At 38.6% G+C, this 24,248-nt stretch overlaps 1 protein-coding gene across 5 annotated transcripts in view; it reads left to right on the forward strand.

Moving 5' to 3' along the window:
- The first annotated feature begins 3,703 nt into the window (after positions 1 to 3,703).
- Positions 3,704 to 24,248, forward strand: part of Vrk2 (VRK serine/threonine kinase 2) — a 129,413-nt gene continuing 108,868 nt past the window's right edge. For 4 of the 5 annotated variants that reach the window (XM_045147087.1, XM_004668970.2, XM_045147089.1 and 1 more), the window contains exons 1-2: positions 3,939 to 4,063; positions 5,127 to 5,267. In XM_045147087.1, the coding sequence (XP_045003022.1) occupies positions 5,132 to 5,267 (136 nt within the window). In that variant the 5' untranslated portion in view covers positions 3,939 to 4,063; positions 5,127 to 5,131. Of the gene's footprint in view, positions 3,744 to 3,938; positions 4,064 to 5,126; positions 5,268 to 24,248 lie in introns of those variants that run through there. The other variant, XM_045147088.1, reaches the window with a different exon arrangement.

Genomic DNA, 24,248 nt, shown 5'->3' on the forward strand with positions numbered 1-24,248 from the left:
ACAAATGCCTTTAAGTGCTGAGTCATCTCTTCAGCCCCCAAATTATGATTTTTTTGAATGGTTATGTTCATACTATATAGTGGTCTCACATTAGACAATTTTCCATTATTATGACACAATATCTGAGAAGATCAATTTAAACATAGGGAATTGATTTATTTGGGCTTACTGTTTAAGAGGTTATAATCTATGGTTAGCTGGGTCCAATGTTATGGGCCTGGGGTGAGGCAAAACAGGCATGTGGCCAGAGAGGAGTTTCTGGAGTCGGGAAGCAAATGGAGAAAGAGGGAGGGTCTAGGTCCAATGGACGACTCTAGTGGTGACCTGTTCTATCCATTGAGGTACCACCTCCTAAGAGCCCATTCATTTATCAGTGGATTCTTACATCCACATGATCCCATTACTTCTTGAAGTCCCCACAAGCTAGGGACCTAGCTATTAACACAGGAACCTTTGAGGGACCATTTCTCACTTGCAAAGAAAATAAAGGACATAGATGTATGGTCTAATTGTATTTCTGACAGGCTTGTATTCCAATGATCTGAATTCTATAGTGTTGTCTTCTGTGTCAATAACTGCTTAGCTATCCAGGGACTGTGAGTTTAGGAGTACAAATGGTCTCCTGATTTTTATAAAACAAAACCCAGCTCTTTGGCAGGCAAAGTATCTCCAGTGAAGTGGTCTTTCCTTTTATCATGTTAAATAACAAAGATTGATTTATTTTCTAAACACTTTGTTTATATAATGTCTTTAACATTTTAATTGATTTTAATGGATCTTGGCCTCATGAAGTATGCACACTAAATAGTGAGGCTTTTCTTATTTCTTTGAGCCCCTGTAAGCATTTTATAGCACCTAGTCCTTTGAAAAGCAGACCACATAAGGATACCTAAGAGTTGGCATACAGCCAACAAAATCCTTTTGTGTGCTCATTTGTGGTGGATCATTCATGGCCTGTAAGATCTATCACAACTGCTTTGTTTGAAAACCTTGTTTTTTCCCTTTTTTTCCTGATGACTCAGACTTCAGTACTTTCATGTCTAAATTCTCTTCTCTTTCTTGTTTCTCATCGTGTTCGTTCAGAAGATGTTCTTTCACTAGTTCCAAAATTTGTATTTCTATATTCTGTCAGTTTTCATCTTGAAACATACACACAGCAATATGCTCTGAATCATAAAATTCTGCATTAAATCTCAACACTTTAAAAGATGTTCTCAGTATAGGTTTACCTGCTCTCCTGTTCCCATTTTTATTTAGCACAGCTTCATTAACATTTTAAATTCATTAGCACCAGTGAAACTTGCAACTTAATTTTAATGTTAGGGAGATTTTGGCTTCAAGGAACATAAAACCTACTGCTAAGTGGCTTAAATGATAAGGTGTTTTAACTCCTCACTGGGTGGTTTATGGTTTAAAGCTAGTCAGTAATAACCTCAAGCACTTGGGCCATAGCCATCTTTTCTTCCTGCCATTCTTTTAAATCAGTTTTACTGAGGATGTGTATGTGTGTGTGTGTATATATATATATATATATATATATATATATATATATATATATATATATATATACACACACACACACACATATACATACACACATATATATACATACATATATATCTATATCACTAATTTTAAATGTACAGTTAGTTTTAACAATGGTACATGTAACCACTATTCCAACCAAGAGCTTTAGCATTTACTTCAATCCATAAAGTTCCTTTAGCCTCTTTGAAGATAATCTCATCAACCCACACCTAACAATTCCTGACACATGGAATTATACAATGTGTTCTCCATATGTCTTCTTTCTTTCACATGATAGCATGCATTTGAGATCCATTAAATATTTTTTAAACTTTATTTGAGAGAGAGAGAGAGAAAGGCAGAGTGAGAGAAGTATGGGTGTTCTGGGGCCTCCTTCCGCTACAAAGAATTACAGATACACGAGTCACTTTTGAGCATCTGGCTCTACATGGATACTGGGGAATCAAACCAGGGTAGGCAGGCTTTCAAGTAAGTACCTTTAACTACTGAGCCTATGTCTCTAACCCAAGCTCTATCAAATATTACTAGTTTGCTGCTTTTTTTTGTTGTTGTTGTTTTTTGAGGTAGGGTCTCACTCTAGCCCAGGCTGACCTGGAATTCACTATGGAGAGTCTCAGGGTGGCCTCGAACTCACGGCAATCCTCTACCTCTGCCTCCTGAGTGCTGGGATTAAAGGTGCGCACCACCACACCCGGCTTAGTTTGCTTCTTTGTATAGCTGAGTTATATCCATTGTATAAGTGCCATATTGAAATTTGTTTACTCACCAGTTAATGGGAAATTGATTCCAGCTTGGTACTAGTGTACATTCAGCTGCTAAATTTTGTGCCCACATTGATCCACACTTCTCTAGGGTAAATATCTAGGAATATGAATGCTTGATGATATATTTAACATGACAGTTATTAGTAACCCCTTGTTAATTCTTGAGATTGGTGTTACCTTCAACCAACCATGATCTTAAAATAGGAAATGGAAATTTTTTTTTTTTTTTTTTTTTTGGTTTTTCGAGGTAGAGTCTCACTCTGGTCCAAGCTGACCTGGAATTAACTCTGTCATCTCAGGCTGGCCTTGAACTCATGGCAATCCTCCTACCTCTGCCTCCCGAGTGCTGGGATTAAAGGCGTGCGCCACCACGCCCGACGGAAATGGAAATTTTTTTAATCCACTTATTTGAGAGAGAGAAAGAGATGTATAGACAGGCAGAGAAAGAATGGGCATTCAGGGCCTCTAGGCACTGCAAACAAACTCCAGATGCATGTGCCACCTTGTGCAGCTGGCTTACATGGGTCCTGGGGAATCGAACCTGGTTCTTTACCTGGGTATGCAGGCAAGCACCTTAACCATAAAGTCATGTCTCCAGCCCCAGGAAATGGAAAGTTTAAGAAATAAATAATTCATGAGTTTAAAATAAGATGTATTTTGAGTAATCAAATGGTGTTACCTATTTACTCTCTAAAAGCTACCTGCCTGCCAGTTATGTAGTACTTGCGTGAATTATCAGATTACTGAAGTACTTGTTGGCCATGGTCTCTGCGTAGGTGTTGCTACTTTTTTGGTGTCTTCACCAAAATACTAGAAAATATATTGTCTTCTCACGCCATCTTTCATTTTGGTGAAATCACCAACAGGCTAGATTTTCTTTGTATGTAGGTGGATGGTGAAGCGTCGTTTAAATAATTCTTTGCTGAGCATTTATCTTGTTTACTGTAAAATATTAAAATCCAGTGTTGGGATACTTTTAATAGCTCTCAATTTTCAGAAGAACGTAACCTAAACGGCCTCCGTGTGAGCGGTGGAAGCGCAGACCGTCACTGAAGCTCTCGGTGAAGCTGAAGTGACTCCCGACCGGCCGCGGGCCGCGAGCGGACGCGCCGCGGGCGTCAGGCGGCCAGGCCCCAGGTGCTTTCTGAGCGCGGCGGCGGCCTCCAGGTCGCGAGCACAAACGTCGGGCTGCCTACTTCCCGCTCGCGGACCTCGGGCCGAGGCAAGGCCGGTCCTCCAGCGGGCCCCGCGACGCGGGCGGGGCGGCATCCGAACTGCGGAAGCAGCCTGGGGAGCCCCCGGGGCCTCGGGCCCTGCGCGCCGGCCTGGGCTGGGTGGAGCCGGGCAGGGCCCGCCCCGGCCCCGGCCCCGGCCCCGGCCGCCCCGCCCCGAGTCCGCAGCGGGCGGCGGGCGGCGGCGGAGCGCGGCCAGGTCAGTGTTCCCGGGCGGCCGGGCCTTCTCGCGGAGCCGGGCGCGGCGGCCGCGGGGCGGAGCTGCCGTCGGCGCGCGGGGCCCACTCCCGGCCGCGGCCCCGAGCTCGCTTGCGCTGCGCGGTTGTCCCGGGCACGCGTGGCCGCCGTCGACCCCCGGGCCGGGCGCGGGCAGGGCACCGCCGTCAGGCACCGGGGCGCGGGAAGGGAACCAGCACCTCTGCCGCAGGCGCCGTAGTCTCGGGGCTCGCGGTTCAGCGCCCCACATCCCCGTAGGTGGATGCGGAGAGGAAACTGCTGCGCTTCCCCCTGCATCCATCAGTAAGTGGAGGAAGGAAAAACCTTTTAAGGGAAGTTGCAAGCGGTTAGAAGAAAGCGCTGTATATACTTCTGAGCGACTTTCTTAAAAACATTTATCAGTTACCAAAAAAAAAAAAAAAAAGAGCCTTTAGAAATACTAAGAGAATCATGGTTACCATCACATTCAGTTTCAGTTTTGGCCTCACCCTTCTTAGAAATGCTTTCTTTCGACTTAATACCTCGCATTGTGAAATTTCCTTAATTGTGCACAATTATAATTAATTGATTAAAGGCATATGGCTTGAGATTATGTATTTGTTGTTGGCAGTACAGCTTTAATCTCTAAGACAAGACTGTTTTCACTTTGATAAGGGTGGAGAAAAGAGGCGGGAAGAAACCAACAAAAATACAGTCTGCCAGCCCCGACACTACCCATGCCCTAGTCTGCGAAATGATGTACCCATGAAGATCGCTTCCTCATTTAACAAATGGTTCCTGAGCATCTGCCTGCCCAGCTGCTTTGTTTGGGGTGGTGATAGTGATAGGCATTGCTGTTGTCTGTTGTCAAGTACAAGTTGTGTTCTTTTCTAGTAACTGACGACTTTCTCGTCCCTAACAGCATTCTCAATGGAGTGTTAGCATATATATGATTTTTTTTCTAATTGTGGGAATTAACTCTTTGTTTCTTAAGATGTATTCTGCAGTTAATATATATTTTTCAATACCTAAATGAAATTTTGTAATACTTATTTGCTTATTGCAGTACTGTTCTAAATGAACCACAGTACATTTAAAAAAAAGCAATACACTTAGATTTCAAAATAATGCATGTGAATTTCTAGCTTGACTATAGTGCATGGCCTTCTCATTTTGTTTTCCAACAGGGTCTCCTGTAGCCCAGACATGCCTTGAACCTCTGATCCTCCTGCCTCTACCTCCTAACTCCTGTAAGTGATGGGATTATAGGCCCAGACAGGTCCTAATCTTCATCCTTAGAAAGACATTTTGGGAAATGTGTTTTTTAATTCTAGAGTTTTGTTTGCTTTTGGTTTTTAACCATTTATCTCATCTCTTCTGCCAACAGAAGTGATGGCACCAAGAAGAAATGAGAAAAGCAGTCTTCCTGTCCCACTTCCAGAAGGCAAAGTTCTAGATGACATGGAAGGAAAGCAATGGGTACTGGGCAAGATGATTGGCTCTGGAGGATTTGGATTAATATACTTAGGTAAAGTGCAACTAAATGGCCAAATATCCAAGTATAATATGTAACGGTGGTAACAATAATATACTGACTAAAGTAATATAGAATTCATAAATGTATGTTATTTTTTCTAATTTTTTGGATAATTTTCTATGTGTATATGATGTATTTTGATCATATTCACCACTTAACCTCTCATTCACTTTTCACTCCTGCTGATCTTTTTCCTTTCTACACTCCCTTCTACATTCAAGTCTTTAATTTTTATTGTATTGTTTTGTGTTATATAGTATTGTATCTTAGGGTTGCTTACATGAGCCTGGGTGAGGAGGCATAGAAATGCTTTTTTTATTAATTAAGTTAAAAATTAATGCACCAGGTGTGGTGGCATACACCTTTAATTCCAGCACTTGGGAGGTTGAGGTAGGAAGATCACTGAGTTTGAGGCCAGCCTGAGACTAACTCCAAGTCTGCCTGGGCTACAACAAGACTCTACCTTGAAAAACAAACAAACAAACAAACAAACAAAAAACAACAACAAAAAGACTAATACATTAACTTAACATTAGGTGCAAAGAATAACTGACATGTTACTGTTCATGTTTTTCTCAATAACTTTTAGAAGTCTTTTCAGAGCATAATTGCACAATCTGCTAGACACAAAATGTGAAGTTCTTTTTGAGAACTTGTTTTCCTGGAAGCATTGTTTTTTATAGCTCAGAAACCACAACTGTAAAAATATAAATCCTTTGTGAATCTTTTTTTCTTTGTGTGTCTGGTATGCATGCATGTATGCATGTTAACATGTGTGTGGGTAATTGTGTGTGTGAGGTCATGTGTACCTGTGTACATGTGCATGTGAAGTCCAGGAGTCCATGTCAGATATCTTCCTCAATTTTTTTTTAAAGATTTTATTTTTCTTAATTTATTAGAGACACAGAGAAAGAGAGAAAAAAGTGAGAAAGAGCGCGCCAGGGCCTCTAGCCACTACAAACAAACTTCAGATGTATGTGCCCCCTTGTGCATCTGGCTTACATGGGACCTGGAGAATCGAACCTGGGTCCTTAGGCTTCACAGGCATGCGCCTTAACTGCTAAGCCATCTCTCCAGCTATCTTCCTACATTTTTGTCCGCTTTGTTTTTTGAGAAAGGATCTCTCAGTGTGCCTGGAACTCACTGACTTCTCTAGAGAAGCTAGCCAGCATGTCCCAGGGATCTTTCTGTTTCTGTCTCCCCGGCAATGGGATTACAGGTGCATACCACCATCTCCAGCTTTTATGTGGGTGCTTGGGATCTGAACTCAGTTCTTTATGCTGGAGCAACAAGATCTTTAGTAATTGAAATATCTTCCCAGCCCATACTTTGTCACTCTTAATCATTTACATTTAGATAATACAAGAGTATAAATAGTTCTTAAATATGTTTCACTGTAAAATTAGGGTTAAATGATGATAACTGATAGTATCTCTTGTATGACAAGAATGAATATCTGTTTTAAATATGTAGAGTACCCTAGTTATGTTATTATTCAAAAACTTGAGAGTGTCGAGACTAAAGTTGTCTCCTATGTTCTGTAATGCTTGTAGGGAACCCTGGTCGCGTGTACTTCAGCACCACCTTTAAACATGTGACCGCACTAATTTAAATATAGTATTCAGGGCTCTCTCACATCTCTGGTAGAATGGAAAGAGAAATACTCATTACAAGATTGGATTTGGTGAATAAAATGTTAGCGATTAAAAAAAAATAGTGGCTAAAAAATTGGCCCAACGGTTAAAGGTACTTGCTTGCAAAGTCTGATGGTCTGGGTTCAATTCCCTAATATCTGCATAAAGACAGTTACACAGAGTGGAGCATGCATCTGGAGTTCATTTACTTCCCTAATTAAAACAAAACAAAGCAAAAAAGCCCAGCTGGGCACTAGAGATGGCTTAGCAGTTAAAGTGCTTGCCAGCAACACCTAATGACCCAGGTTTGATTACCCAGTACCCACATAAGCCAGATGCATGAAGTGGCACATGTGGGCTGGAGAAATGGCTTAGCAGTTAAGGCACTTGCCTGCAAAGCCTAAGGACCCAGATTCAATTTCCCAGTACCCATGTAAGCCAGATGCACAAGGTGGTACATGCATCTGGAGTTTGTTTGTGCTGTCTAGAGGCCCTGGCACACCATTCTCTCTCTGTCTCTCTCTATCTTTCTCTCATATCTCTCTTTGATTGAAAGTAAGTAAATTAAAAAAAAAAAGCTGGGTATGGTGGCACACATCTTTAATCCCAGTACTCTGGAGGCAGAGGTAGGAGGATTTCCATGAGTTTGAGGCCACCTTAAGACTACATGATGAATTCCAGGTCAGCCTGGGCTACATCAAGACCCTATATTGAAAAACAAAACAGCAGCAGCAACAAAAAATACCTCTATATTCCTTGATTTCTAGCATTTCTTCCTACCCCAAACAAAAAGTAACTCAAGGATAACATCTTATATATTTTGACTCATATTACATTTGTTTCTATAGGAGTTTAAGAAGTTGATAGGACTTTCTTGGGCTTGGTTGTGGTGGGTCACACCTGTACTATAAGCACTTGGGAGGCTAAAGCAAAGGCAGAAGGATCACCACAAGTTCAAGGTCAACCTGGTCTACGTAGTAAGTTCCAGGCCAGCTGTGAGACCCTGTCTCGAACACAAAACAAAACAAACTTCATTTTAGGGAATCTTGGGTTCCTTATAAATATGTTCACAGAAACATGTTCCATGGATCATAAATAGTAGAGACCCTTTTGTGGTAATATTAAGATTGTATTGTAGCTTTGTATTTATTTATTTATTTTTTGGTGAGGTGTTTTTTGTTTGTTTGTTTGTTTTGTTTTTATTTTTATGAGAGTAGGTTTCTTTCATGTAGTCCAGGCTGGTCTTAAGTTAAAGTTACTGATCTGATGGTCTCTGCCTCCCCAGTGCTTGGATTATTTATAGTTGAGCACCACCACAGCCGTTTGTAGTTACAAATAAGTGAATGAAATTCAGTTAATGACCAACTATTTACCATACTTACCAATTACCTTGTCTAATCTAATAGGAAAGACAAAATTATGAAAAAAATATAGGCTAATAAAGGACAATTCCCCATTCCACTTAAGGTTGGCTCATACCTTTAATCCTGGCACTCAGGGTCTGAAATAGGACAGAGTAGGCTACATAGTGAAAGCCTATTTCAAAACAAAACAAAACTGGCTCTGAAACTGAGCAACAAAGGCAACACTGTCATTGCCCCTATCAGGGCTGGGTCAACATGCATGTGTAACTATGCCTGCCTGGCCTTTTACATGGGTGCTGGGGGTTGATCTCAAGTCCTCATGCTGTTTTTTTTTCTTATTACCAAAAGAATATTTGTTTTGAACATGTTTGAGGTTCAAAATGGTAGGTAGTAACCTCCATTATTTGAATTTTAGAAATTGCACTCTGGGGCATTGTGTACTTGTTGGTACATATGACTAGGCAAAGACTTTAGATGTTGGAGAACAAAAAGGCTTCATTCTTCAGATTACGTAATAAAGCTGTGTTTCTGAAATGGTATTATTGTTCTGCTGAAAGTGGTGCTCATGAATCATAGCATCAGTTTAGCTTCATTTTACTTCATTTTTACTGATTATGTTCAAAGCTGTTTAAGCAAATGTATCAGAAACTACATTGTTTTGGTATTTTACCATAGGTTTTTTTTTTTTTTTTAAATCACTTTCTGTCTAGATTAATCAGTTAGATTCAAAATTTCCTTAATGGCTATGTCAAGTGATTCTTTCCAGGTATTAGTCATTCAAAATATACTACTTTAGCTAACATTTTCTCAGCTTAGTTGCCCAAGGCTGAGAGGAACTGGCCACCATGTCTAGCTCATTGTGCATGCACAGCTATCCTCTAGCTTGGAGATCAACAGCCCAGACCTTCAGTAATCAGCACCTTAAAGCAAAGAGGAAGAGCAGCAAAGTTTGGTATTTACTGAAATAATATGCCTGTAGCATTCATAGAAATACTTGTAAGAGAGAAAAGTAAAGTCTGACTATAGGAACAAAGTCAAGGTTCTTTCTTTGTTATGAAAAGAGAGGGTCAGAAAAGGAAAAAGGGAAACTGGTATAGGGTATGGAAAAACTTCTGTCATTTTAGTCCCAAATGAGTAAAGAAGTTTCTAAAACTCCAGGGAAAGAGAACTGAAGGTCTGGTTTCTCCTTTAATGTTCCATCTAGCTCTGAAACTTCCCCAAGGGGGAAGTAAGTGCACAAATAAGAGCTTGGGTTCGTGCTGGGCAGATCTTAGTTGAATCTTGGACTTGGGACTCAGCCACTTACACCCTAGATGGTTTCACCTCTTTAATCCTTTGGAGTTCCTGTGTCTAGTCCCTATAATTGCAATAATATGTGCAAAATTAAGTGAGAGAGTTTTCTAAAAGAATTTGAAATATGGTAAGCAGTTAATAAGTGCAATTTATTTATTTATTTGAAATTCCAAATATCTGATGCCATAGTGGGTTAGGAAAAAACCTTTATTAGAAGGATTTTCTGTTTATCCTACCTTGAATTATGTTGAATTTAGCTACTAATATGGTAAAACTTACAGCACAGAGAATGTGCACAGATGATTTTATGATGTCTTATTTATTGTCCTATGTCTAGTCCTCCTATATTTACTATAAGAATACAATGGATGAAGAGTTCTCACTTAAACTGTACCTTATCTGTTTCAGATAGTCTAGAAATTATATTTCAAAAGTTATTTAAAATGCAGAAAAGGAGAACTCTGGGAAAACCATCAGCCATATTCCTTTGAAGACTTGTTATATGAATTGCAGTACATATGGTTTATTGCGAAGTTTGAGATTTTTGAAGTACATGTTCAACAGTTCTTTCAGAGGTTGGGAGTGAGATTAAGGGTCCTTGTCCCACATGGACGAGTTTGCTTTATTCTCTGCCACCATAATGGATGCTACCCATCTCCAGTCTACACTTGGACAGTTGAGTACTCCAGATGTCAGGAAAGTTCAGACAAAGCAACTTTTCATGACAACTTCTGAAAGAATGTTTTACTGGCAGTTAATCATTGTTTTATAAAACTAACTGTAATGGGGTCATAAGATTGGCTCATTTACTCATAGATCAGTGTTTAGACTTCACCTAAGTAACTTTCAGGGATTTCTATGTTATGCTGATATAATATTCTACTTTTGCTCTTTCGTAGCATAGAAGGATCCTTTTAGGGGAGAGGATAGGGGAATTTTAGAAGTTATCAAAAATTATCTTCTGATAAGAATCTTTCTATTTTGGAATACAAGAATGTGTTCTAGATTTCATTTGATTTTTTTTAGTTAGTTAACTATAATGGACTGATGTTAAAGATACACAGAATAATATTCACAAGAGCCTGATAATAATCATGTTAGCAACAGTATCGAATATTATATTGGTGGTGTTTTGTAGAGAGGACTTTGAGATAAGCAGTTGGATTTTTTTGAAGTTAATAAGTGAAACTGGTAAGCGAAATTAAGCACTATATGTAGTGTTTATATATACATACACATATATAATAGTTCCTAGATTAAAGTATAGATAAGAGTATAGATTCAAGAGGAGTAAATCACTTGGGATCTTATTAACTTAATACACTTATTAGATGGCTAGATAAGAAATAAAAGTTTTTTAAATAAAAGCATTTTAATTGTATGTATGCTATTGATAGGCTGTTGATTTTGAGTTTTAAAAGAGAAAACACTGTTTACTTCCAGTCAGTCAAGCATTCTAAGTAGTTAAGAAAGTGGGTTCTTTCTATCAAATAGAAAGAATTCTTATAAAAACTTAGTCTTCACTTGTGATTTTAAGTCTTTTACTTTTGTTTTCATTTTATTTATTTTTGGCTTCCAGTTTTTTAACGTCTAACCTTATTTAAAAATATTTTATATTATGCCTCTTCATTTTCAACATTATAACTATCAAACTTTTTGCCTAAAGGCAAAGTTTATAAACCACTTAATTCTCTGTGCATTTGTGTATTATGTTTCTTTGACTATACTTGTTGCTATTATCTAACTATTGTAATGGCTACTCTACCTGTTCTTAACTTGTAACTGGTGCAATGACCAGTGTTTACTTATTTATTTTTCAGTGTTTATTTTTTTATTATTATTTTTTTCCCTTTTAACTTGAAACTTACTGTTATGACGAAGTGAGATTACCTCTGTTGCCACACAATACAAGAATTCTCTTGCTGCTTAGAGCTTCTGGCTTCCTTCTGAAATATGAATCAACTTCTTAAGTGTTTAGGTTTTGCTTCTTTAGATAAAGAGGAATAGATAGTATGAGGTATGTTACTTTTTAAAGATATAGGGACTTTAAAGCTTGGAATATAACTTCACTAGAAATTAGCTGTTGGAATAAACAAATTACCTTGTATCCACACTTAGTGATATAAAAGTGCTTACAATTTTTTTTTTTTGGTACTTTGATAATTGGCTTTGCAATTAGAGCTTCTTATGAATGCTTGTTCCTTATAGTTCCAGTACTGGGTTATGTTTTCTTCTTACTACAAAACAGTACTCTATGTTGAAAACTGTTCTAGGAGACAGACAGAAAACTCAGCAATCATCCCAAGATAATCATGAGTGATTTCCATTGTTTCTTCTAAAACGATAGCTTGGTAAAATGATCTTTTCTTTATCATCTCCAGTCAAGGGAAATGATTATGGAGAAAGACATCCCTTCCACTGAGGGCTCGAAGCATCTGCAGATGCAGTGAGACCCAAGCAACGAAACACGTGGCCCTTCACTGGCGTTATATGATGACAGGAGGATCTTCTGGCAGAAGAACTGACTTTTGCTGCGTTCTGCATGCTGCCCCTCCAAACCCATCTTTGATTGGCACCTATGCCCTATTGAAACTGGCATCACACCTTCTGAATAGGCACCATGCCAGTCGAGCAGATGGGTATGGGCAAAAGCATGCCAGAAACCCAGTATGTGAATCAAGTTTAAGTATCAGGGGCCCATACTCCCATCCAGGGATATAAAAACTACAGTCTGTTGAGAGTTTTTTTGTACTTAAGGTTAAAGGACACACCATCTTTACTCCAGCTTAGAGGTTGATTAATTTTGAAAGTCAAACAGGAGCTCCTGTTGCGATGTCAGGCAAAATCCTGTCTTTGGTGAATGAGAATTACTACTTCATGTAGGGAAAAGAAAATATTGTAATGAAGTTTTCAATGTGAGTTCCTTTCCTGCAAGGGCCTCCAGCACTTGAGCAGCATGCGTTCAGAGGAGATGAATATTTCTGTTCTCCAGCAGAGCCATGTGCAGTCAAAGCCAGATCTTCAACCTGCTGCAGAAAGAACCCTAAATTTAGAAAGGGCAGGCGAAGTTTAGAAGAACTCTGTCCTGGCAGCTCTTCTCACCATGAGCTGATGGAGCTTTACAAAAGTGTACAAAGGAGAGATGAAGGGAAAACTCCAAATAGTAAACCTTTTGAGTAGCTCAGCCTGAAACAGAAAAATCTTTAACAAACTAAAGAAAAAGTCGAGTCCTTTCTCCTCAGTGCAAAAATTCCTCTGAATTTTTCTGTCAATAAAAGCTTAGGTTACCAAAATGTTAGGACCAACTTAATGCAGAAGTAACAACACTTCCTGTTATTGCGTTCATTTCATTGCGTGTCTATCATGTATATAAACTCTGCTTCTTGAATAATGGATTCTGCATAAAATTGAGTTCTAAACATGTATTCCTTATGATTGTCTCACACCCACTACAGAACTGCTCCTATACCAGGAAAAGAGGGCAATGCTCCATGCAAGCACTTTGATCACATCTCCTCAATGCTCTTAGATATATAGAAATGTCTATAAGACCAGCTGTGGCCAAGAGCACTGTTTCCTAATCACCTTATAGCCATTGCTTTTTGCTTTTCCACTGTGTAAACTTTATCTATGGAACAGATTCCATGAGACCGTTGTGAATACTTCAACGTATTCAAAACATATAACTGCCACAAATTAAACTACTAAAACTAAAGCTGGTATACTGTAACTGCCAAGTAAAACTGGCACGTCCCTCTGTCAGACTGCAGGAGAGTGCCATACAGTCCTCTGAAAACACAATTCATCCAGAAGCACTCTTGTCACTTGCTCTGATATTAAACCAGAGAAAGTGACATTAATTAAAGAAGTGACATGAGCCAACAAAGGCAATAAAATTCTAAGCTTTGGCTCATGTGCAGACCTTAATCCAACCTGTTCTGCTTACGTATTGTGACCACAGGGTGGCTGCTTTTACTCTGCCCCTCTCAGCTTCCCATTCTGAAACAATACTTTCAGGCAACTAATATTTAATATCCTGTACTAGGTTAGCTAATTAGTATACTGGTAGTCATTGTTGGGTTTTCCAAAATGCTGGTGTGGTGGAATATGTGGTACACTTATTGCACTTAGTAATTGGGTGAGATGTACAACTCGAGGTAGAGGACAGTTGATTTAGCAGACAGGCAAACAGCTGCTAAGCAGCAGAGAATATAGGCTTGCTGGATTGGAAACCAGGAAGTCTGTGGCCAGGCCTGGCTCTGGATGGGAAGCTAGGATGTCTGTAGCCGGTACCAGTTCTGGTTTAGAAGCTAGGAGTTGTGTGTCCAGTACCAGCTCAGGATTGGAAGCTGGGAAGTGTGTGGCCAGTACAGGGTTGGAAGCTAGGAGAGGTATGTGGCCACTATCAGCTCAGGATTGAAAGTTAGGAGATGTGTGGCCATATCAGCTCTGGATTGGATCTAGAAGGTGTGTGGCCAGTACCAGCTATAGATTGGAAGCTAGGAGAGGTATTTGGCCACTACCAGTTCAGGATTGGAAGCTAGAAGAAGTATGTGGCCAGTACTAGCTCTGGTTTAGAAGCTAGGAGGTGTGTATCAGCTCAGGATTGGAAGCTGGGAGGTCTCTGGCCAGGACTGGCTCTGAAAGCAAGTCAAGACTAATAAATTGTGACAATTTTATTATGATAAAGAGCAAGCAGAGGGTATCCATAGCTTTTCTCTTTGTTTCCATAGCATGCTTCTTCACGGTGCTCATGGCATTACTTTGTGTGACTACTAATTGCGACTATCTTCTCATGGTCTCATGCTATACATGATCATTATGCTATGGTATAGGCAGTCTCTTAGAGTGGCCTTACATGTTAAGGTTTTTCAAAAATGATTTATAAATTATCTATACGATTAGTCTGTGTGGAAAAAAAAAACATTTTCCCCTAAATAAGTTGTCTGACACTAAATTATTAAACAAATATTTTTATTTATTTAAGAAAGTGGATCAGCATACCTGGGCCTGTAGCTATTGCAAATTAACTCCAGATGCATGTGCCACCTAGTGCATCTGGCTTTATGTGGGTACTCAGGGATTAAACCTAGATGCTTAGGCATTTGCAGGCAAGTGCCTTAACCACTGAGCATCTCTCCTGCCCTGAGACTAAATGTTATTTTCTTTTTAGTATAATAGGTAGTTTATGTGTAAGTCATTATAATTTTAGATTTAAAGGCATCATTTTGCATATTTTAGGGAGTTTGGGTTAAGAGTTTATCTGTTTATTTTTTCAAGTATCTCTTTAAAATATTAAAAATAGTAGGGGCTAGAGACATGGCTTAAGTTTAAGGTGCATGCCTGTGAAGCCTGAGGATCCAGGTTTGATTCTCCAGGTCCCACGTAAGCCAGATACACATGGTGGTGCATGCACCTGGAGTTTGTTTGCAGTGGCTAGAGGCCCTGGTATATGCATTCTCATTCTTCCTCTCTCTGTCTTAAATAAATAAACAAATAAATAAAATATAAAAAGTAGGGCACTTAATAGATTATAGGATTATTGGGTGGAAAGTGGACTCTTAATACATAGTATGGAGGAGTTTTAAACTATACAGTGTATTGTGATGAGCAATTCTTTTGTGTAGCTTTTAATTGAAGTACACCTATTAGAAAGTGTAAGCTTTTGTAAAGAAAAAGGATGTTATTTATTATGAAGAGGATGGGCTGACTAGTAGGCATGTAAAACGCATAAGAAATCAACTTATGCTAGAATGTGAATATAACTACCTTTAATAGAAAATAAACTACACTGCTTTTTCTCTTTTTTTGGTATGGTACTAGATAGAGATCAAGCCCAGGGCCTTCCATGTGTAAGGCAGGCACTCTACTACTGAGCTACATCCCTAACACTGGAATTTCTTCTAATCCAGGTCTATGAAAGGTTTGATTGAGGGTTTTATACATAGTTAGTAGCTTTTGTTATGGTTTCTGGGCATATGTATTTTATGTTTGAGATCCAGAATTTTCTATGTGTGTAATTAGTCATGAGATTTAATGCACATTTTTCATTCAAGGCAGACAATGACTTCAAAGAGACAGCAGGGCTGCCTGGGAGCAAGCAAAGAGGCCAAAGTTGACATACACCAAGGCAAAACAGTGCAGGCAGAAATCAACACGTTTTGCAAAATCAATCATTGAAAATGTGTCAGTGTTCAGGAGACTGTCTTTAATTTGCAATCCAAGTGAAAGAGTATTTAAATATGAGAGGCAGTATTATTGAGCTCAGCATGCCTGCTACCACTTGTTTAACTAGTTTAGAATAGAACACTGAGAGGCAAGGGCTTGGAGTTAAATGAACATTTATACATTTTAAAATCAAATGAAAGATTCAGAGTATATTCATGAATTAATTTTTTTCAGGATCCTAAATTTAATCAGCTGGAATTACTTTTAAAGTGTCAGTCTACTTAACTTTGGGGAATGATGAATTTGCCTTTTAGGAAGGATGCTGTATTTTATCATGAAGATGAAATAAACTGTCTTTTGTTAATTATTCCCCAGAGACATTGGCCATTTTTCTTTCTATGGGTAGTGTGGAGTAAAGGCAGTTTCTCTCAGTTTGTTTCAAGTAAGAGCAATTGGAAGCTTCAATATGTGTGAGAGAGGCGCTCAGAGAGAATAGCTCCATTTTAGGTATTCTGAGTGACACCTGATGAATGTTACTAAGGCAGCCAGTGAATACAACAGAGTACAAAAGAGTCTGAGAGCAGTAGCAGGATGCCAAACATGTGATAACGGATTAGGCTTTGCAGTCTTTTTTGGAAATCATCAGCTACTAAAATCTTTTTTCCTAGTATATACCAAGCACTGTCTTAAGTGTTTATAAGCACTGTATCATTTGATCCTCCCAACAACTTAATGAGGATGATATTGAAGCCTAGGGAGGCTAACAGTTTGCCTCAGGCCACATTTCTGAATAATTGTCTCATCTAGTTTTGAACCCCAGTTTCTTTGCTGTATAGATTGATAGCCTTTATCTTGTAATGCTTTGAGTTTATTTCTAGCCAAAGAAAATTATGGCAAATGGTGTGCTTATGACAAGCTCATTTCTACAATAACAGAAAACTATATAATTGATAGTATTGGCAGCTGATTCAAGAAATCTGTTAGTGATGATGCTTCCAGAGGTGTCATTTTCATTCAGATTGACAACTGAAGGCATAGAGTGTCAGAGATATGGCTTTAATATTACTAAGATCACCAAATCTGTGAAAGAACATCTGATATTTATAGTAAACCTAATGTTGAGCCCTAGTAAAATACTTTTAAGATGTGCTATAGTTTAGGTCATGCAATATCTTTATGAAAATGAGACTGGTCAACTAATTATGCTACAATCTTATGAAAAAGATTTGGTGGTTTTATATACTTTTCAAAAATGAATAAATTTGTCTAATTTTAAGGAATATTATGCTTTTGAGTCTGTTAGCAATAGGAGGCCTCTTTAAGTCTCTATGATATAAGTGTGGTAAACATCATATAAAATATATTTTTATAAATACTGAATTATTATTAACCATGTCTTTTTCATTAGAAGATAATTTGATGATGCCCTGCTTAGCAAACTCAGTCTCCTAAAGACTAAAACACTTGGGTAGGTGGAATCTTGTCAATGAATCTGAATCTTGTTAAAGAATTTATGTCAGGTTAAAAATATTTTACCTCTAAATAGCCTTGAGGTTTGAAAATTTATTGTTCTCTCAAGATATCACACAGCAATATTAATTTGTAACATACTTACAGACGTTCTCATGAAAAAAATAACAGTTCATTTAAAGGTGAATTTTTAGGTATTTTGTAGTGATAATCTTTTATTTCTGTTTTTGGTTTTCCAAGGTAGGGTCTCATTCTAGCCCAGGCTGACCTGGAATTCACTATGTATTCTCAGGGTGGTCTTGAACTCATGTCAATCTTCTTACCTCTGCCTTCCAAGTGCTGGGATTAAAGGTGTGTGCCACTACGCCCAGCTTGTAGTGATAATTTTTAGTATAATGCTAGATTTTATGCTTTTTCTTTGGAATATACACAAAACAATAAGAAAAAGAATAAACTATTGTTAAATTAAAATATATTTTTGCCAGCTTGATAGTATACCCCTGTAATTCTAGGACTTGGGAGGGTGAGACAGGAGGATCACAAGTTCAAGGTATCCTCTGCTACAAAGCAAGATGGACTAAATATAAAAATATAAAAAATTAAAATGCATGGTTTTAAAAATACTGTGATATGAGATTATTAATTTCAATTTCTAGAGAATCTGAAGATACTCATTATACTTGACCTTGTTTGTATTAACAGATCATGTTTTGACTTGGGTGTGGTGGCTTACCCTTTTGTCCTAGCATGTTCTGAGGCTGGGGTAGGAGGATCTCTGCAAATTCCAGGCAAGTCTGGGCTCCAGAGTAAGTTCCAGGTCAACCTGAGTTAGAGTGAGATCCTGTGCTATGGTTACTTCTCATTGCTAGGACAAACATCCAACCAGAAACAGCATATGGGAGGAAAAGGTTTATTTCACCTTATAGTCTTGGAGGGAAGCTTCATGATGACAGGGAAAGAATGGTAGAGTAGAACTGGTCATCATATCTTACCACAGGAGGTAGGAGATAGCATCAGGAATGAGCTGAGCTCTGGCAAGGGGGAAGCTGGGCCATAACACCCCAAAGCCTGCCCACAGCAACATATCTCCTCTATTAAGGCTGCACCTCTCAAAGTGCTATTAGTTGGTGATCCAAGCATTCAAAACACATGAGGTCATGGGGACCATGGGGAACTTCAAACTACTACACCCTGCCTAAAGTAAACAAACAAACAAAAAGAATAAGAGAAATCATATATCATTACAGTTATAACTTAGATCTGCAAGGTTAAATTTATAATGTGAATGGATCATGGGATTTATCCACAGTGACTTATGTTTTTAGGGTAAAGCTTTCTCAACCCCTGCAGGATACTTTTCCCCCAAACTTATCTTTCTCTCTCAAGAGAATTACATCTTTTAATTAACTAAAAAAGAGATTTTTATGGCACAGATTCACACCATCATTAAATTTGTGTATTGCCCTTTTGTTCTCCCTCCCTTAACCTGTTCCCCTGCCCAGAACCTTTTACCTTCTGTAGTCCATCCCTCTACTTCCCTGTCTACTATTCCTTTTTCTGATCCTCCTAGGTTTCTCCTCTCTCCAAGCCTCATTCTGGCCAGTACTACTGATGCTTACTACTACTTAGAAACAAAGTAAATTGTTTTGTATTAGGATCTGCATATGACAGAGGTGAAAAATGTGTCTTTCTGAGTTTGAGAAGCCTTACTTAGTATGTTTTTTTTAGGTATATGTGTTTTACTGCAAATTTCATTTTTCCTTTCTGCTGAGTAGCATTTCATTATACATATGTACCATATCTTCATTATCCATTTATCAGTTGATGGTTATCTGGGCTGATTCTATTTCCTAGCTATTGTGCATACAGCAACAACAAACATGGCTGAGCAAGTATCTCTATAGTAAAGAGTAGAGTTTTGGGCTTGAGAGATTGCTCATCGGTTAAGGCTCTGGCCTGCGAAGCCTAAAGACCCAAGTTCAGTTCCCTAGTACCCATGTAAAGCCAGATGTGCAAAGTGGTGCATACACCTAGAGTTCATTTGTAGTAGCTGAAGGCCCTGACATACCCATTCTCTTTCTCCCTCTCTCTCTCTCTCTCTGCTTCCAAATAAATTTTTTAAAAGGTAGGGTCTTTATGGTATATGCCTAATGAATGGTATAACTAGATCAAATGGTAGATTTATTTTTTTGATTTTTGAGGAACCTCCATGCTGATTTCTATAGTAGCTGTACAAATTTACATTCCCACCAGCTGTGATGAGGGTTCTTTGTCTGCACACCTCTGCCAGCATTTGTTGTTATTTGATGATAGCTATTCTGACCTGAGTGAGATGGAATCTCAAAAAAAAATTATATTCATGAAGGAAATGCAAATTATTTTTCAATGCTTATTGGTCATTTGTATTTCTTCCTTTGAGAACTCTCTGTTTACTTCGTTGCTCCATTTTTCTTTTCTTTTTTGTTTTTTTTTGAGGTAGGGTCTCACTCTAGCCCAGGCTGACCTGGAATTCACTATGGAGTCTCAGGGTAGCCTCGAACCTGTGGCAATCCTCCTACCTCTGCCTTCTGAGTGCTGGAATTAAAGGCATGTGCCACCACACCCGGCTCTTGCTCCATTCTTTTTTGTCTTTAGTAAGACTATTAGATACAAGATTAACCTATAAAATCAACTATATTCATATATATCCTAACAGTGAACATACAGAAACAAAAATTAGGATCTTCATGCAGGAAAATATGAAATGATAATAAAATGGAAAGAAGAACAAAATAAATTGAAGGAACACTATGTCATGAACTAGAAATTACTAATCAAAACCTCAGTGAGGGTTTTTGTGGACAAGTATAAGCTCATTTTTTTTTTTAATTAGTTTTGTACTCAGTGAATACAGTCAAGTTGGTACCAATGTTAGCCTCCTCCCTGTCCATGCCCCTCCACAGGGACCCTCCTGGTGGGGAATATGGGTCGTGCATTGTGGAGTTAGCCATCAGTTATGGGTAGGAGGCAATGGTCTTGATATATCATGACCCAATGTATGACTCTGACATTCTTCCTGCCCCCTCTTCTGCAAATTTCCCTGAGCCATGTTGGGTTCATTTTAGGTCTGCTTCAGTGATGAGGTCTTGGGAGCCACATTTTTTCTGAGTGGGTTGATTAATTATTTATTGCTTACCTTTTTGAATTCTTTGTATATTCTAGATATAAACCTTTGTTAAATGTATAGCTGGTGGTGATTTTCTCCTCTTTGTAGGTTGTCTCTAACCCATTGATGCTTTGCTTAGCTATGCCTTTTAGTTTAATGAGGTTGTTTGTAATGGTTGTCTTATTCCTATGGATACTGGGATCTTATTCAGAAAGTCATTTCTCTGTGCCTGTATCTTGGAGTATTCTCCCACATCTTCCTCTAGTAATTTCATAGTTTAAGATTTTATATTGAGGTTCTTGTTGCATTTGTAGTTGATTTTTGTGCTAGGTAAGAGAAGATGGGCTAAATTCATTCTTTCACACTTGGTTATCCAGTTTCCCTAGAACCAATTGTTGAAAATGCGCTTTTTTCTCTGGTGTGCACATAGGCCTCTTTAAAGATCAGCTAGCTGTAGTTAGTAGAACTTACACACTTGGGTCTTCTAGTCCATTGATCTATTTGTCTTTTTCTATGTCAGTACAATGCTATTTTTTTTTGACAGCTTCCATAATTGTAAACAATATCCCATGGTAATTCCCTCCCTCCCCCCACTTTCCCCTTTGAAACTCCACTCTCCATCATATCCCCTCCCCTTCTCAATCAACCTCTCTTGTATTTTAGATATCATCATCTTTTCTTCCTATTATGAAGGTCTTGTGTAGGTAGTGTCAGGCAATGTGAGGTCATGGATATCCAGGCCATTGTAAGGAGTCCTTCCCTTCCTTTGGCTCTTACATTATTTCTGCCACCTCTTCCACAATGGACCCTGAGCCATGGAAGGTGTGATAGATATATTTCAGTGCTGAGCACTCCTCTGTCCCCTCGTCTCAGCATCATGGTGCTTTTTGAGTCATCCCAAGGTCATTGGCATCTGAAAAGGGAAGGTTCTGTAGCCAAAAGTGAGAATAGCATTAATATATGGGTATGAAGATTAAGAAAAGTGCTTACTAAGCAGTTTGATGAGCATAGTATATACTTTTAGCCAGACAGCAGCAGATGTTACACTCTTAGTGCTCATGACTACCCCTGTTGTAGGTTTTCTTTATCAGGTATATATTCCCTCCCATGGAGCGGGCCTCCAGTCAAATTAGAGGGCAGTTGGTTTCCCCTATAACAGACGTGCCACTATTGCACCCGTTGGCTCATTGGCCTGGCTGGTCAAATATAAGGCTTGCAGTGAATACACTGGTTTTTAAATTTTTTATTACTATGACTTTGTAGTCTATTTTGAAATCAGGTCCAATAATACCACCAATAGTATTGTTTTTGCTGAGGACAGTTTTGGTTATCTGAGGCCTTTTGTGCTTCAAAATGAATTTTGAGATTTTTTTTTTTTATTTCTGTATGGAACGGTATTAGAATTTTGATTGGACTTGCATTGAATCTGTATATTGCTTTAGGTAAGATGACCACTTTCACAATATTAATTTTTCTAATCCCTGAACATGGAAGATCTTTTCATCTTGTGTTTTCCTCAATTTCTTTCTAAAGTGTTGGGATATTTTCATTGTAGAGGCCTTTCACTTTGTTGGTATTGCAGTCAGGTTCACATTACTGGCAGAAATCACCTAACCAAGAGTAGCTTTTGGGAAAAAAGGAGTTATTTTGGCTTATGGACTCAAGGGGATGCCCCACAATGGCAGGGGAAAACAATGAATGGCATGAGCAGAGTGTGGACATCACTCCCCGGTCAACATAAGGTGGACAATAGCAATGGGAGAATGTGCCAAAATCTGGAAAGGGGAAGCTGGCTGTAACACCAATAAGCCCACTTCCAACAATATACTGCCTCCAGGAAGCTTTAATTTCCAATTGCCATCAGCTGGGGAACCTAGCATTCAGAACACCTAAGTTTATAGGAGACACCTGAATCAAACCACCACAATTGGTTATGGATATTCCAAGATATTTAATTTTATATGGCAATTGCTTCCCTGTTTTTTTTTTTTTTCATATGTTTGTCATGAATAGTTTATCACTCTAAACTTTTTTTGGTGGAGTCTTTCACGTCACTTATATGTAAAATAATATATACAAATAAGGCTGCTTTGACTTATTTCTTCCCAGTTTGTATCCCCTTTATTTCTTGTTTTATTGCTTGAGCCAAGACTTCAAGCACTGTGTTAAATAGCAGTGGAGAGAGTGGACACACTTGCCGTTTTCTAGACTTCAGTGTGAATACTTCCAGTTGTTTCCAATTACTCTGATATGGGCCTTAGGTCTGTTATATTTAGCCCTTATTATGTTGAGATCTGATCCCTCCGTTCCTATTCTCTCAGGTGTTTAAATCAGGAAAGGGGTATGATATTTTATCAAAGGTCTTTGTATCTACTAAGATGTTCATGTGATTTCTGTCCTTCAGTATATATGATGTATTCTATTTATAGATTTCTGTATGTTGAATTACCTCTGCATCTCTTGGATGTAACTTACTTGACTGAAATTGATGATACCTTTGATGTGTTCTTTGATTTGGTTTACAAGGCTTTTATTGAGCATTTTTTTGCGTCAGAGTAGAGAATTGGTCTGTAATTCTTTTTTTTTTTTTTTTTTTTTTTATTTATTTGAGAGCAACAGACACAGAGAGAAAGACAGATAGAGGGAGAGAGCGAGTGGGCGCGCCAGGGCTTCCAGCCTCTGCAAACTAACTCCATATGCGTGCGCCCCCTTGTACATCTGGTTAACGTGGGACCTGGGGAACCGAGCCTCGAACTGGGGTCATTAAGCTTCACAGGCAAGCGCTTAACCACTAAGCCATCTCTCCAGCCCTGTAATTCTTTTTTCTTTTTGTGTCTCTGTCCAGTTTTGGTGTTAGTATGCTTCTGGCTTCATAGAAAGCCCCAGGGAGCATTTTCTGTTTTTCAATTGTGTAAAAGAATTTGAGAAGTAGTGATGTTAGTTCTCTATAAAGATTTGGTAAAAATTGGCAGTAAATCTATCTGGGCCAGAATTTTTTTTTTTTTAACTGGAAGGCTTTTAATTCTTCAATTTCAGTAGATGTTATAGCTCTATTCAGATACTTTGTCTCTTCTGGATTTAGCTTTGGTAGATAGTATGAGGTAAGAAATTTTTCCATTCCAGATTTTGCAATTTTGCGGAATATAGACTTTTGAAAAATGTTATGATTCTTTCAATTTCATTGGTACCTGTTGCAACATCTTTTTTTTTTTTAATCTCTATTCTTCTTAGAGACTTTTTTCATTTTCTTTTGATCAGTTTGTCTAGAGGTTTATCAATCTTGTTTATTTTTGCAAAGAACCAGCCCTTTGTTTCATCAATTTTTTAAACTTTTTTTTTCATGTTTCAATCATTGACTTCTACCCTGTTCTTGATTATTTCTTTCCATGTGGTGCTTTGGTGTTTTAATTGTTCTTCATTTTCAGATGCTTTCAGATGAATCTTTAAGTTACTTACTTGAGATCTCTCTAGATGTAAACATTTAGAGCTATAAACTTTCCTCTTATAACTGCCTTCATTGTGTCCCATAAGTTTTAGTTTGTTGTGTTTTTATTGTCATTCAGTTCTAGGATTTTTTTTTTTTATGCCATACATTGTGGAGAGCTGTGATGTGCCGCGCCCTAAAGATGGCATCGGCTTCCGCCTTCCGCTAGCCCGATAGCGAGCGCTCTCTGGGATAAACAAGTCCTTATTTGGCTGAGGCTGCTTAACTAATTCTGCTTCCTTAATCGCGGACCTATCTGCATGGGCCACGTGGCTCACTAGGGTTGGCTAGCGCAGGACTACTTAGCTTGTGGGTTGGCTCTCCCCGGGGTCAGAAGATTGTTCAAGGTTCCTGAATAAACTGCTTAAAGAAGAGCTCTCGGGTCGCGTCATTCTTGCTGGTTGAGGTGGTTGC

The sequence above is a fragment of the Jaculus jaculus genome, chromosome 4 (assembly GCF_020740685.1).
Source record: "Jaculus jaculus isolate mJacJac1 chromosome 4, mJacJac1.mat.Y.cur, whole genome shotgun sequence".
Taxonomy (NCBI): domain Eukaryota; kingdom Metazoa; phylum Chordata; class Mammalia; order Rodentia; family Dipodidae; genus Jaculus; species Jaculus jaculus.